Source organism: Euwallacea similis, chromosome 12, assembly GCF_039881205.1.
Source record: "Euwallacea similis isolate ESF13 chromosome 12, ESF131.1, whole genome shotgun sequence".
Lineage (NCBI taxonomy): Eukaryota > Metazoa > Arthropoda > Insecta > Coleoptera > Curculionidae > Euwallacea > Euwallacea similis.
Genome location: NC_089620.1, coordinates 2,002,830 through 2,016,163, shown reverse-complemented (window position 1 = coordinate 2,016,163; position 13,334 = coordinate 2,002,830). Strand labels below are relative to the sequence as shown.

Sequence of the window (13,334 nt, the reverse complement as noted above, 5' to 3'; positions counted from 1 at the left end):
TAGGTGTCCTAGTTCTATTTAGACTCCATATACCACTATAAAATTTTCGCGTTACTACATAACTCCTTTACCTTTTTGGAAGATTGTAAAAAATATGTCAAATACAAAGTTATAGGTCAGATTTTCAAATGAAGGTAATTTCATCAGCTTTCAATATATATGAGGATGCGTTCTTGAACATTATTTTTTATAGGATGGCATCTTTTTGAGTTGTTTAAGGGACAAAACGATAAAAGGTAGATGAACTCTCGTTAGACATTCTTGAGTACAATTTCTATTTAACATTTTATATTGTTATTGATTCACAACTAAATTATTTTGTAACATATAGAACATTTTTAAGCACCCTGTAGGAGTGGTGCATTTTCAATTGATTTATATGGGGTCTAAGCAAAAACTATTTGTTCTTGTACCGTTTTGCCTAGGTCCCATAAATCTATCGAAAAGGTACTACTTTCTACATGAGTAAAAAAAGAGGGAAAATTGCTTCAGTCTCTTTCACTGAACAATTAAACGCGAAATGGGAGGTTTTGGATAGTTTGGTTTTAAACTAGAACGGTTCTATTAAATAATATAACCAACAAAAAAACATGATTATCCTATATTTTCCACTTTTAATTTTAATTAATATCTAACTATACAGGGCGATTTTTAACTTAGAGATTACCTTCTGTCGGAAATGAAAAGAATGTTCTAAAAAAAAAACATGTTAGAAATTCCAACATGTATGATGGAAGCAGGCATAGGGCATACAGCTTCAACGTCGCTTTAAGATTTTGTTGATTCGTTTTGTCAGCAATAGGTGAATTATTATATTATATTTGGGAAACGTATCAAGGAAAAATTCTTATTTATTTTAACTTTATTTTCTGCTAGAGGGAAATCTTCAATTTAAAAATCACCCCATATCTGATTTAAAAATGTTTAAAATTAATTAATTACACACATACACAATAGATACCATGAGTGAAGGTGAAATTCATCTTGTAGGGTAAGTTTGTAATATCCAATTTGAACTTATTTGAATGTGGTGCGTGGTATAATAATTTCTTTAAAGCGATTCCTATACATCTTGTGCAATAAAGTCATAGGTAATGGCCCCTCTATGTTGGAAGTTCCTGTAAATTTTTTCCAATGAAATTCCAATTTAAACTGGTAAGTACGTTTTATATCAATTATATGCCTTGAAATTTTTTATGTTATTTTAATTCCCATGCACCAACATTAGCTTTTTAATGTAAAATCTTAAAACCTCATAAAAGCCATTTATTCAATAGCTGGTAACGTCACAAATTCTATTGTTGCATGGAGTGAAATTGATCACAATGTTGGGGTCAAATTGATAGAACATTCGGGGTGTATTGATCAAAATAACAGTGGAATATTACACAACAATGGTAAAACTACTGCGTTTTAGTTTGTTTTGTTGAGGGTTATCTTTAGAATTGTTGTTATATTTTATTTTTATTATATGATTTTACAGACAAAACGCCAAATCTTAATATAATAACTAGACCACGAAGATCTCATAAAGGCTGCCTTGAGAAAAGTTTTTGATGAAAATTGAAGACTTTGAAAAACCACTAAGTAGTTTAAGATTCCATATGGAACATTAAATAATCGATACCATGGACGCCATATTAGATCTAGCAGTGGACAACCCAACATTGACTAAATTTGATATTATAGGTGGGTCATTGGATATCGCACTAAATTTAACTGATTTGTGGCATATGGCAACATATTTTCTGGACAATCTGGTGGTTAGATATACTCACTGTTAGAAAAGTCACTGAAAACAAAAAAGCAAACTAAATTAATAATTAATCCAAGAAAAAGTGCAATAGTCCCACATTTAGACTCCGCCAGTTCTAAAAGTGATGTAGATGTTCCAATAACAAATTATGATTTAGATAACTAGATTGATGGTGCATAGGATGCATTTTCAGTATTACAACACAAAAAGAGACTGAATATTGGGAGGCAAATAAACAGGAGATCAAGAAAGAAACTTTTCTTCCAGTTAGAATAATTGGTAGTATGGATAAAACAGTGACTTAATGGAAGCATTTGGCATGAATAAAGTAAAATGATTATGATCAATTGCACCCCACACCCCATCTTACACAACACTCTTCCAATTTACCTTACATAAATAATATTCTTCTATAATAGACATTATTTTTTCAATAGTTTTGACAGTTCTTTATTCTGTCTCTGCACCATAATATCAGCATTCTCTGCTTTGTATGTTATAGTATCAAGTAAATCGTTTTGAGAGTCAATTTCCTCGCCAAGTCCTACTGCAAGTCCTTTCAGCCTACAAACATAAATGTAAATTTCAATTTTCTACACCTAAAATTGCAAAAAGAAATAGGTAGATACCTGGTTATGTTAGAGGACATTTCTGCTAAATTTGCATCTAATTTTGCACTAAAATCCTTACTGCCTGAGCCTGCTGAACTGAATTCTTGGATAGGTGGAATGTTGTAGTCATTACCTCTTAATCTAGTTACTGGATGTTCATCATAAGATTGTAGTTTTTCTTGAAGGTTTGAATTTAAGCTAGACTCCTAGAAGTTTGAGTAATTGATTAATCATTTAGTGTAATATGGCTTATTAATATCTACCTTCACAGTACTAGGAGTGGAACTTGAGGTTGTAGGACTCTTATCGTTCCTTCCAGACATATAATTTTTTAGGCTACTGAACACTGATTTAATTCCATTAATATGCTTTTGAGAAAATCTTAAGGTGTTATTAATATCATCTAGTTGCTTATCAGTTTTTTCCAGTTTCTCTCGTTGTCTCATCAACTCCTCAGCTGTAGCAATGCCAATTTGCTCAGAATCCCTTAATATTCCTAAGCTTTGTTTGGTACTTCTTATAGTGTTTTCTTCTATTTGACGTCTGCATTCTTGAAAACTTTGTACCTGCAGATTAGCTAAGATCATTATCATACAAGATGTATGACTTAAAATATTACCTGTGCATCGAAAGAGTTCTGTGCATTAGGTGGAGGTCTTCTAGTGTTTTTTAAGAAGGTTTCATCGTCGATATCATCATCATACATATCATCAAAGGGGTTTGTTGATGTGACATACCTGTGATCTGACATGTTTCACCTAGTGATAATTTTGGATTTTTGTTGATGAATTGGATACAATAATAAATAAGTAAAAGAAACAATGGACATGTGGTAAACTTAAATTTTTGATAACATTAATTAGTAATTGTGGTAGACATTCTAATTTGTTGAAATACAAAAAACAGATATTATGCATAGCAATGACATGTAGTTCATTTTTGGCATTGACACTGACAACTAATCAAAATAATCCAATGTAGCCAAATTACACTATATCCCCAACTTGCTCTGCAAAATCAGGGTTCCGACTCCATAGGAACACATCAGAATGAGAGTAAGATTTTTTGCAACTCTGATTGGGTAAAAAATTTAATTCGCGGCGTAATCTGGTTAAAAAGGTTCATTCTTACCTCATATGTTTTTATGGAATCGGATTTAGATTGAATTCAGGTGGAGTTCAAGGGGTTCTATAGAATCAGGCCTTAAACCTCTAATAGGTTTCTGGGGGGTCCTATATAATCAGTGGCTTGAGTCCCAATTTTATAAGAACACGTAAGAGTGAAAATAAGAATTATACCCATTAAAATTGTTGAATTACTTTTTGAAACCAACATCTTCAAAAATTTGATTCTCAGTTCAGACCAGAACCAAAACAGAACCAACTGATTTTCATTGAAAACCATAACAGTTATAGTTAGCTGGACGGACACAGTTTCATTTTTCAGAACCTGCTCAAGCAGTTGTTTTAAATCTGCAGTTCTTCTCTTTGATGTCAAAACATGCATAAATGAGTTTTCCGTATTCACCACTGAGTTTGGGCAATAAAGTTACAGGAAGCTGGTTCTTTATTGTTTAATTTTTGCTCTCACACTGGAGCGTTCTTTATCGCATCTTTAATAGAATCGAATATGTTTTCTATTTGTGGTGTGTCCAAATTTAGTAACAGTGATGAACTTGTTGCCTTAGTGCTGGAATTAGTACGAAAAACTGTAAATTTAGCTCGGCAATAAAGAAACCGACTTAGTGATAAAATCAAATCACCCATTTTTGAACTTCGCGCCACGAAATTTATTCCTTTCAAGAGGCTGCGCCACAGGATGTATTTAGCACCTCTGTCGGTTGAATTTTTAAGTTCTAGTTTGCCAACTTCAATTTTTTTCCACAGTTCTGTCTGTGGTTTGCCATGTTGGGTGCAGTAGGAAGAGCCGCCAGCCTTTTGGCTGGAAAAACCGCCGAAAAAGTAGGACAGGAATCCGTAAAAGTTGCAGCATGCTACAGCCAACAAAGTGAGTAAACAATTTTCCTGAAAGCTCCTAGAATTTCCCATCATTTCCTCGCAAAAATTCATCTTCCGGCAAGTGGAAGTTATTACGTAAAGCGAGACGTTTTGCCCTTTGATTCCTAATTTAAGGTTCTATATAAAAACTATACGGCATGCTTATGCTATTTTATATAAGGCACAAATACACTTAATATGATTTTAGCATGAATACCTATGTGGAGAAGGTATTACATAACCGTTTTCCTCGCCATTTTGAAAGTTACATAAATGGAGTTTTGGACCCATTTGAACAAAAAATATATTCCCACTGGCTCAATTTTTCCATACCCATTTTAAGCAGTTATTTAGTCATTCTACTGTTCTATCCTTATGTCTTAACGTTGCTTGGAACTTTACCTTTTGCTTAAAAGCTCAAAATATTAAACGTGCATTACCTGATTAAGTTGAGAATTGTTGTTATTGCCTTCTTAAGACTTGCTGCACCAGTGTAGACAAAGGAACCTAAGCATTTTCCACTTAAAATTTTTTCATTACTAATCCCATATCTAATCCAAACTTTAGTCCACTTTATTACGTTTTAGACAGGAGCTTTGCTGCCAAGGCTGCTGCAGGCCAAGCTAAAGGCAAAGTTGTTGCTATTATTGGTGCTGTTGTAGACGTCCAGTTTGAAGACAACTTGCCACCAATTCTTAATGCTTTGGAAGTTTCCAATCGCAGCCCCAGGCTGGTTCTTGAGGTAATTAATAACATCTGTTTGTTGTGAATATTCTCTACTCTAATATGTTTTGCAAGGCTCAGGGTTGAAATACTTCTAAATAGTTTTTCAATTAAAAAGCCCTGCTATATCAAAGTCAACCACATAGTTCTTTCTGATTTTTATTACATGGAAAATTGGGTCCATCTATGTTGTCACAAATATTTTTATTTAATTATTAAGAGCATAATAAAAAAGTAAATTTTATTAAATGTTTCACAAATTATTAATACATTCACTCTTAAGCTCAATCTTATCACCTTGTATGCTCTTGATTTAGTATAAAGTACTCTAGGAGCATTGTAACCACATTGGTCCTACTAGTTCTTGTATACAAACACAAATATTTTGATATGAGTGATGTTACATAATTTTCTGTTTCATAGCAAAATGAGCTAAATAACACAGACTGTTCTACATGGCCTTCCATGAAAATCAGAACTTGCCAAGCATATTGTGATCAAATTTATATTTTAAAATGGAATATATAGCATGTTTGCATTTTCTTGGATTTTACTTTCCATGATAAATGAGAAATTTAGTGCACCTGTATTTAGCTTTACTCATTTTTATTGTATTTTATTTGTAAATTCTGTCCACGGCCTAATTAAATGATTGATTAATTAATAATTCAATAACTAAATTAAATTAATTTAGTTGAGGTGTGGAAAGATTTCAAAACTTACTTATATGAATAGGTGGCCCAACATTTGGGAGAAAACACAGTGCGTACTATTGCCATGGATGGTACTGAGGGTCTTATCAGAGGTCAAGGAGTTCTAGACACTGGATATCCCATCCGTATTCCTGTTGGTGAGTACTACTCTAATAAATTTGATAAATTACCATTTTTGAAATTATTTAATTACACTGTTAAATTAAGTAAAACAATGATTTTAATGACTAGCTCCCCCAGTGTTTATGAACGTCACATCTGATGATCCTTGGGTATTTTGAATAAATAGGTGCTGAAACCCTGGGTCGCATCATGAACGTAATTGGCGAACCCATTGACGAAAGGGGTCCCATTCCAACTGATAAACTTGCTCCCATTCACGCTGAAGCCCCCGAATTCGTAGAAATGAGCGTAGAGCAAGAGATTTTGGTCACTGGTATTAAGGTATGTTAAAAACCCTTTATGGTGAAAATATTAAAGACTATTGCATAAAATAGGTTGTAGATCTTTTGGCACCTTATGCCAAGGGAGGTAAAATCGGTCTTTTCGGTGGAGCTGGTGTAGGCAAAACCGTATTGATTATGGAACTGATCAATAACGTTGCCAAAGCTCACGGTGGCTATTCCGTTTTTGCCGGTGTAGGAGAACGTACCCGTGAAGGTATTGTTAAAGTTTTTAATAATATTTCGGCTTCTTTTTACTAATGCCTGTACTAGGTAATGACTTGTATCATGAAATGATTGAATCTGGAGTCATTTCACTAAAAGACAAGACTTCCAAGGTAGCACTTGTTTACGGACAAATGAATGAGCCCCCAGGCGCCCGTGCTCGTGTTGCTTTAACCGGATTGACCGTCGCCGAATATTTCCGTGACCAAGAAGGACAAGATGTGCTGCTTTTCATTGACAACATTTTCAGGTTTGTATCTATGAGATTTTTTCTAAGCGCCCACTGTTTCGGTAATGGTAAGAGTACGAAGGAAAATCACACTGCATATTCTGTTCACAAAGTAACAGCATCTAATTAGCCTTTTCTTGGTTGCTATATATTGTTCAAAATAGGAAGATGAACAAATATTTTCTATTTACGTGGGCCAAATATAATTCATAATTATTTACACTAGATTCACCCAAGCCGGTTCTGAGGTGTCCGCCCTGCTAGGTCGTATCCCTTCTGCCGTAGGTTACCAACCCACTTTGGCTACTGACATGGGTAGCATGCAGGAAAGAATTACCACTACCAAAAAAGGATCTATTACCTCAGTGCAGGTAGGTTAAACTTTGTTTTGAAAGATTAAGATGTAAACTAGGAAATTAAATACACATTTTTAACAATATTATATTAAAAAAACACCAGGTCCTGAAGGTACAATGTAATATATCTACAAAACATTTGCCTCTTTGTGAAAGCCATTTTTCTGTTTTTATTCTCAATCAGAACTAAAAAAACAAAACATATTGCATTTATTAAAATCACAGATATCAATGTTTCGTTATAATTAATAGCAGTAAAAAGAAGGGATGTATCATTTTTAGGCCATCTATGTACCTGCCGATGACTTAACTGATCCTGCCCCTGCGACAACATTCGCTCATTTGGACGCCACCACTGTATTGTCCCGTGCCATCGCCGAATTAGGTATTTACCCCGCTGTAGATCCTCTGGATTCTACCTCTCGTATTATGGACCCCAACATTATTGGGCTGGAGCATTATAATGTTGCCCGTGGTGTTCAGAAGATTTTGCAAGATTATAAATCTCTGCAGGTATGGGAATCTTTTTTAGCATTATAGAATATTTTGAAACATGGTTCTAATAAAATTGTGTAATTCAAGGATATCATTGCTATCTTGGGAATGGATGAACTGTCTGAAGATGACAAGTTGACTGTAGCCCGCGCCCGTAAAATTCAACGTTTCCTGTCACAGCCTTTCCAAGTCGCTGAAGTTTTCACTGGTCATGCTGGCAAACTTGTGCCTCTCGAGCAAACCATTAAGGTATGGAAGCCATTATAGCGTTTGTTGACGTTACGTACATTTTGATTCTAAAAACCTAATTGGACGTATCTATGTGACAAAGCAGTAACTTTTGATTTTGTCTTTCAGGGATTCCAACAAATCTTGAACGGTGAATACGACCACCTCCCCGAAGTAGCGTTCTATATGGTGGGCCCCATTGAAGAAGTGGTACAGAAAGCTGAGAAACTAGCTGAATCCTCTTAAATCACATAATATTAAGTGAATTATTTGGTTTAAATTGTAATTTATAGAACTTGTTCTCTTTTTTTCAAATCAGCTGAAATTCATAAGCTCAAATAGAACATTATTTAAAAAATGTCTTTTTTATATATGTTTTAAAATGTTGTTTCGACACCATGTGGTGTTAGATTTGTTGTATTTACGTAAATATTAATTACTGCAAAAATACACTTTTACGTTCCTTTACAGTGCTTTTGCTTATATTGAAAATATGGATATTTTTTATAATATTTTCATCCCCGTTTCCATCACTTTAAAATGTGCTTTTTAAATTATTCCTTAAAGTTCTGATCATAAATTGTGGAACATCCCCATTGGGCGATTAAATATAGCACGAAACCACTAACTACCAAGCGCAGGATTCTATATGGTGCAATGTAGAATATTTGTCGTGGTAATGTAATCAGTCGGGGTTAGTGCAATATCTGTTATTTCAAATTTTTCGTTCAAGAAGTCAGAGAAAACAGTATAGTTCAATACTGATAGGAATATTAGCAATCAAAGCAGGTGTTTGTGGTTGTTTTTTCAACAACACCGTTATTTATGATTTATCAACTTGTTGAATTACATTATATAAAAATCTACGTCCGTGCACTTTTAGCAAAAGATCAAAGTATGAAATTTGGTCGAATTTATTTTAAACTCACTGCATAAAAGGATGTTTAGCTTTGCCAGATCTAGACCAATTTATATATAATGGAGGTCTTGTTTTGTTTGCCACCTTAGTCTTTGCAACACTACTGACTAGTTTCTTTAGCTTGAAATCTTAGTAAAGTATTTACATATTTTTCTAATTCTTTGATTCCATTTAATTGTAATTTTAATTTTGAAACATGCCACTTTTGCACCTTAATTTGAAGTGTCATTTACCTGGAAGAAGAGAATGAAAACCTTATTATTATTGAAAATACAATGTTTGGATTTTAACATTTTTAATGAGATATTTTTCCAGTAACACACTACACCTTAATTCGATAATTTTAAACTCATCAAGAGGGAAGAATATTTCAAATATTCTTAAAGAACGTTTTAAACCTGTTAGGTATTGTATCAGGCGTGCGTGAAAAATTAACCAGTTAATCTAAATCTCATCGTTAGGTATAGGTACCTACCCAAAAAACATCATTATTTCTATAGCTCAGTACACATCTATACATACTTAGAGTATCTACTAGACCTAAGAAGTAAATAAAAATAAAACTTATAAATATATAATATACGTGTTCACGACATAACGCCAAAGTTTAAACTGAATTCGTGTATTATAATATGATTTATTTTTTTTATAAGTATAGTTACAGAAATCAAAATTGAGACTATGCTAAATACGTAAAAATTTGATGTCCAAAGAATCCATGAAATTTAGCAAAGCCAATTCTAGTACGATTGGTAATTCATTGTTCCTCCTTGTTATTTCCATATACGTTTTCGTCGGAATAAGCAATGTACAGGAAGAAGTCTTCTTCATGGTGTTCCTAAAAATATTTGTATAGTTGTTATCCAATTATTATTAAAGCTACGGTTTCGTAAGAAAGTGGCGCCGTAATAATGCCTGATACATTTGTTTGCACTCTTTGCTGCACTGCATTTCTGCTAATCAATCATTTTACAAAAAAAGCGAGAGAACATAAATATTTTATATTCATTCAATACATAACAGAAGAAAATGATTATTAGTTGTCAATTCGTTCACCACGTCTATTAAGTGTGATTACAGTACTCGTTTATACTTTCCACACTCATCTCCTAACACCACTTCGTCCATAAAAACTCGTATAGTATCAAGTCATGACGTTGGCCGACACCATTCTAATTTTTTAAGCCCAAAGGTTCAGATTTCTCGGCAATAGCGCTATCCACATTCATAGTTTTCGGACTCATGTTACTTGCTTTAAGTCTGTGTATCGCGCACGGGGAGCCCATATAGTGTACGACCAACGAGGAGCCTATACTTAATTTGCAACACCGAACGTTCTACTTTACATTATAAAAATTTTCCACATCACGTATTTCGTTGGGATATAACATGTTCTTCGCAACGCTCCATAAATAAAAATCGAGAGAACTCAGATCGGGTGATTGAGAGGGTCAAAGGACTATCCGCACCTCTACATAGTGACCCCTGAATGCCCCTTCTCCCGAGTCTGGGAAGCTAATGCTGGACGAAGAGTAGAGAGGTACCGGACGCAAAAAAACTGAAGGATAGATAGGCAATAGATAAAACCGAAGAGTAGGTGGACGTAGACCTGCAGAAAAAACGACCCTTTGCAATATCAGAAAACAGCCCTTTGTAGCAAGTAGAACAGTTAAGGCCACAAAAGTCAAAATAAGAAAATGAAGGGGGAAAATTTAATCAAAAGAGTCTTTCCTATTCATACCCTTGATATAGTACACGAATCTAAAATGCATTGCCAATGTTTTACTATGGCTATTGTATTGGCGCGCTACTTTCCTAGGATACTCTTATGTAGCTCAAAAACACATTTTACAATATTTTTTAGAATAATTAAAAAAGATAAAACTATATCAGAATAACAGAACAAAAACAATTTTTTCCTCATATCAGTTTTAGATGAATGTTTTAGGACTGTTTAATGCAGGACATTATTTATTTAAGCATTATGAAATGAGTCATGCCCTGCTTAGAGTACGTCCGATAAAAACGTGCCTAAACTTAAAATTTAATAATACAGTATTTTTTTTTTATATAATGCATACACTTAAACTAATAAAAATGATTAAACCTTCAATTAAAATTAAAAACAATCAAAATTATAGGATAAATAAGATTTTATATGATGTCCTTCACCTGCATCATGTATTTTTTTTAAACCTCACTGTATATTTGAATTTTTATAATTACAATGTGAAAGTTTAAACAACCTACCTGATATAAGGATCCCATGGTGGCAGATGTAGGTGGGATTACATTGTTCACAAAGAAGAACAGAGCATCTTCAGGTCTAAGATGGATCCTCTTCCTAATCAAGAAGTAAAACTGACCCACAGTTAAGTCAGAGGGGACTAGATATTTCTTTTTGTCGACATCTCCAATCTTAGCTTGAGGTGCTCTTTCAACTATAACCTGAGAATAAAAACAAAAATAATGTTTAATGGGTAGCTCAAACCAAAGGTGATGATGCCAAACCAAAATGATGAAACTGTCGACAAGTGTTAGTTATGCCTGTAATTTTATAGACAAAATATTAAAAAATTATAAACCAAAATATGAACAAATCAAATTATATAGATACAGAGTTAGAATGTGCATGAACAAGGCACAAAAAGAGCAAATGTAACATAATAGTATTTTATAATATTGTATAAGGAGACCTTTAAAGCGCGCACGACATATTATGAAACATTACGTTCAATCCACTGTTTTCTAAGGCACAAGAGTTTTATACAGGAATATCAAACAATATTTTTTTATTATAAGTGCAATAATATTACAGGTAATAGTCACTCTTAAGGGTCAGAATACGTGATGAATTTGTCAAAGTGTTTAGAAATGTGGAAATTGAAAAGACTAGATATTTCCCTGTGAACCCTACATATATAATAAAATAGACTGCAAAAAAAAAATAACTGCTGTAGCCTGCAACTTAGAAATACAGGTACACATGAGAGATAGGTGTAGCAGAGTTTGCAAATTCAGCTTAACATTTCAGATATTCAGATTAATTTTGAGTATTGAATATTTTTTTTGTTGTGTGTTTCTGTGGAACAAATACACTATACAACTTGGGTGAATTTTCCATTGAGCACCACTGGAGATCTGCTGGATACCTTATATTAAAGTGTGATATAGCCATCCTATTCGCCCTAATATTCTATATAATATATAATATAAAATTGTGGAACTTACTGATTTGTAAACATAAGAAAACTATGAAGTTTTTGCATCAAACATTTTACTGAAAAACCTTTAGTTTTTGATTCATTTAAAAAGCTAAATTTGACCAAATTTTAGTTTTTTATAACAACCTGGAAACTAAAGATCATTTGGCAATATTAATTTCAGTTCTAACAAGAGTATTGGTAAGTAAATTTGGCATATTTTTTCTAATTTAACTGACCCTGTAACTCTTACTGTTTAAGAGAGAGCCACGATAGCACATCAGATTTGGAACACCCTGTATATATATCCAATATAAAAATTAGCTTAAGACTATTACCAGGTCCTCCAGAATGGTGCTTTGGGGGATCTTGGTGACATCACTATAAATTCATCAAAGGAGAATAAAGAAATACAAGTGACTGAAACAGAAAGAACAGTGAGAAATAAGAGTAACAAAGTTTATAAATCCAGCTTAACATTTCAGATAAGTTCTGGATATCAAGTATTGTTTTTTTGGTTGTTTTTTGTGGAAAACAGACTGCACTACCAGGTGGATGCTCATTTGTGTGCTTTGTCCTAGGTGTCCTGCTGGAAACTTGGTTCTCGAGGGTGATATGGCCATCCTACCAACCCTTGTCATATAATAGACTATTTTCCAGCATAGACTGACATCAAAAACAATAATATCCAATATGAAAATGACCTTGACGCCATTACCAGATCCCCCAGAAACGTAAAAACAATACATTTGCCAAATCAGTTCCATACGTCACAAATAGAATATCCAATTGGAAAACTAATTTGAGTTTTTTACACAAAGGAAAATTACGAAACATATTAACGAGAGAATGGAAGGTATTGTGAAACATAGAATCAGAATTTGTACAAATTCATTACGACGTTTATCTAGGCAAGAAAGCTTATGCGCTATTCTCTCTTTGTTTGACAGGAGAAAATACATTGCAACTTACGGGGACTCTGTCGGGATACTTCCTACGGATTTTCTCTCCCTCAATTTTCCTCTTCTCGAAGGGGAACTCCTCTTTGTACACAAATCTCATTTTCACTGAAATTTTACAATATTCAGCAGTTTTCTATCAAAATAGAAAACGATTGACGAATGATTGAACGATGTTTGCGCTGGTGTCCTGCTTGTTGTGAAAAAAAGCAAAGCAAGCAATCGATTGGTCGTGGTGGGGAGTGGGCGGTATCGTGGGAAATGGAATGGAATGGTGACAGCTGCCACTTCGGTTGGGGCGCGTTCACAATGAGCTCTCGGGAAATTACGCTTTGCCAGGCGAAACCGCGAAAGCCAGTCAAAGGAAAGCGAATAGGCTTGGCGTAATAGAACAATTTCCTTTCTTTTAATATCAAAAAGTGATGTGGCTGCAATTAATGCAGAATTTCTACGGCAGAGAGACGAGTATTTGTCTTG

At 33.9% G+C, this 13,334-nt stretch overlaps 3 protein-coding genes across 4 annotated transcripts; 1 reads left to right on the top strand and 2 right to left on the bottom strand.

Moving 5' to 3' along the window:
• Positions 1-376: 376 nt before the first annotated feature.
• Snap29 (Synaptosomal-associated protein 29kDa) lies at positions 377-3,280 on the bottom strand. 2 transcript variants are annotated; one of them, XM_066395409.1, is made up of 5 exons: positions 2,987-3,280; positions 2,631-2,933; positions 2,386-2,573; positions 2,152-2,320; positions 377-1,118 (listed from the first exon to the last, which is right to left on the bottom strand). In XM_066395409.1, the coding sequence occupies exons 1-4, from the start codon at positions 3,116-3,118 to the stop codon at positions 2,179-2,181; spliced, it is 765 nt and encodes a 254-aa protein (XP_066251506.1). In that variant the 5' UTR covers positions 3,119-3,280; the 3' UTR covers positions 377-1,118; positions 2,152-2,178. The 2 variants fall into 2 exon arrangements, with proteins under 2 accessions (XP_066251506.1, XP_066251505.1); XM_066395408.1 differs by having other exon boundaries at positions 382-1,118; positions 2,147-2,320; positions 2,987-3,279.
• A 941-nt stretch (positions 3,281-4,221) lies between these two features.
• ATPsynbeta (ATP synthase, beta subunit) lies at positions 4,222-8,242 on the top strand. The gene is made up of 10 exons (XM_066395385.1): positions 4,222-4,374; positions 4,952-5,106; positions 5,823-5,937; positions 6,090-6,244; positions 6,298-6,460; positions 6,517-6,718; positions 6,924-7,068; positions 7,336-7,566; positions 7,636-7,797; positions 7,906-8,242. Exons 1-10 carry the CDS (start codon positions 4,272-4,274, stop codon positions 8,020-8,022), a joined length of 1,548 nt encoding a protein of 515 aa, XP_066251482.1. The 5' UTR covers positions 4,222-4,271; the 3' UTR covers positions 8,023-8,242.
• A 731-nt stretch (positions 8,243-8,973) lies between these two features.
• On the bottom strand, positions 8,974-13,079 carry Atg8a (Autophagy-related 8a). Its single transcript, XM_066395964.1, has 3 exons — positions 12,871-13,079; positions 10,946-11,143; positions 8,974-9,533 (listed from the first exon to the last, which is right to left on the bottom strand). The coding sequence occupies exons 1-3, from the start codon at positions 12,958-12,960 to the stop codon at positions 9,453-9,455; spliced, it is 369 nt and encodes a 122-aa protein (XP_066252061.1). The 5' UTR covers positions 12,961-13,079; the 3' UTR covers positions 8,974-9,452.
• Positions 13,080-13,334: the final 255 nt, after the last annotated feature.